At 40.8% G+C, this 1,619-nt stretch overlaps 1 protein-coding gene across 1 annotated transcript; it reads right to left on the reverse strand.

The window, feature by feature from the left end:
- Window positions 1-303: 303 nt before the first annotated feature.
- Window positions 304-954, reverse strand: LOC131858153 (uncharacterized). Its single transcript, XM_059211232.1, has one exon. It carries the CDS (start codon window positions 952-954, stop codon window positions 304-306), a length of 651 nt encoding a protein of 216 aa, XP_059067215.1.
- Between the last annotated feature and the right edge of the window lie 665 nt (window positions 955-1,619).

The following is a 1,619-nucleotide window of genomic DNA, read 5'->3' on the forward strand; positions in this document are numbered from 1 at the left end:
CACTGGAGTAACCTCGAAGAGATCCTAAACCGGAGCATTAAAATTACCAGTTGGGGGAAAAGTGCAAGAGGCCTATGTAAACAACAACAATGCCAACTGGTAAAGACTGGGTAGTCGGGATAGATACCCCTACCGGTAGGGGCCAGAAAACCACTATCAAAGGGAGACCCATACCCGGTAAGAGTACATCCCCTGGTATGTACTCTCAACCGGTAGAAACCAAAACATCGAGGAACCAAAGCAGTTCATTCCTCTGCCAAAATAAATGCAACATTAAACCATAATAATTGCTACAATTAAGATTTATCTATGCCTAAGCCGTATACCTGGATCAAGACCTCCGTCTACAATTGCCATCTTAGATAGTCTGTCTGCTTCCAAATTGCCTTCTCTATAGATATGGCTAATCTGAAAACCTTTAAAGGTCTCAAGCAAACCCACCATAGGTCGAAGCCATAGGTTGAGAAGCCAACTAGGGGTATGGTTACTATGAACAATATTGATAACATTTAATGAATCACGTTCCAAATGGATTCTTTTTATCCCCAACTCAGACCCCAATTGCAAACCTCTTAATGTCGCTCGAAATTTAGCCTCATTGTTAGTGGCCAAACCGATGTCTTTAGAAATTTCCTTAATGCAGATGCCTTCAGAATCTCTAATACAACATCCAATTCCACTACGCCTCGGATTCCCTGCAAAGGCACCATCGAAGTTAATCTTATGCCACCCTGGTTCTGGGGCCTCCCATTTAACATCCAATCTTGGATTAACTGGTATCTTAGGATTACCATTTCCGAAAAGCAAGGGGATGATCAAATTTGGAAATGCAAGCTTTAACTTCCAATCCCAGTCAGTGTATAGATTCTTTTTCAGCATTTTGGACTTGGCCGCTTTGTTTAGGAGCTCAACCAGGTGGTTCTCAATTTTCCCACAGAGGGCTAACTGGCCCATCTCTTTATCCTAGAAAATTCTTTGATTCCTTTCTTTCTAAATTTCCCAAATCATCAGTGAGGGTTGGATAACAAATAAGTCCCCAAGTAACGCCTTGCATTTTGATTTAGGCCATAGTAGAAACCAATCACCCAAACCTTTCAGAAAAGGGCATACCAGATTTAACTTACCCATATAATGCCACTAATAGTTGCTGGAGAAATTGCAGTGTAGCAAAAGGTGATCAATTGTTTCCTCTTGATTCCAACATAATACACATCTACTAGGCCCATTAATACCCAATTTAAGGAGTCTTTCATTGGTTAAGATTTTCCTCTGAAAATCCATCCAAGCAAAGGAGCCTACTTTAGGAAGTAGATGATTGTGCCAAAACAGCCTAACCGACCAATCCTTCTTATCTACTACGGCTTCTTTCAATTTATAGCCAAAACATACCTTATACTTACCATTAGAAGAGCCACACCATCTAATGATGTCCTCGTCCGGGGATGGATGAATTATTCGATTCTTCAGAATATCGACAAGGTGGTCTTTCTAATTTTGGGCTAAAACCAAGGGGTCTAGAGAGTTCCACACCCATTTGTCCATACCATTCTCCTTAATTGAATGACCATAATCATAGACCTTGTGACCCCAAATCCAACATGTTTCTCTCATTATAGGTT

This window comes from Cryptomeria japonica, chromosome 1, assembly GCF_030272615.1.
Source record: "Cryptomeria japonica chromosome 1, Sugi_1.0, whole genome shotgun sequence".
Taxonomy (NCBI): Eukaryota; Viridiplantae; Streptophyta; class Pinopsida; order Cupressales; family Cupressaceae; genus Cryptomeria; species Cryptomeria japonica.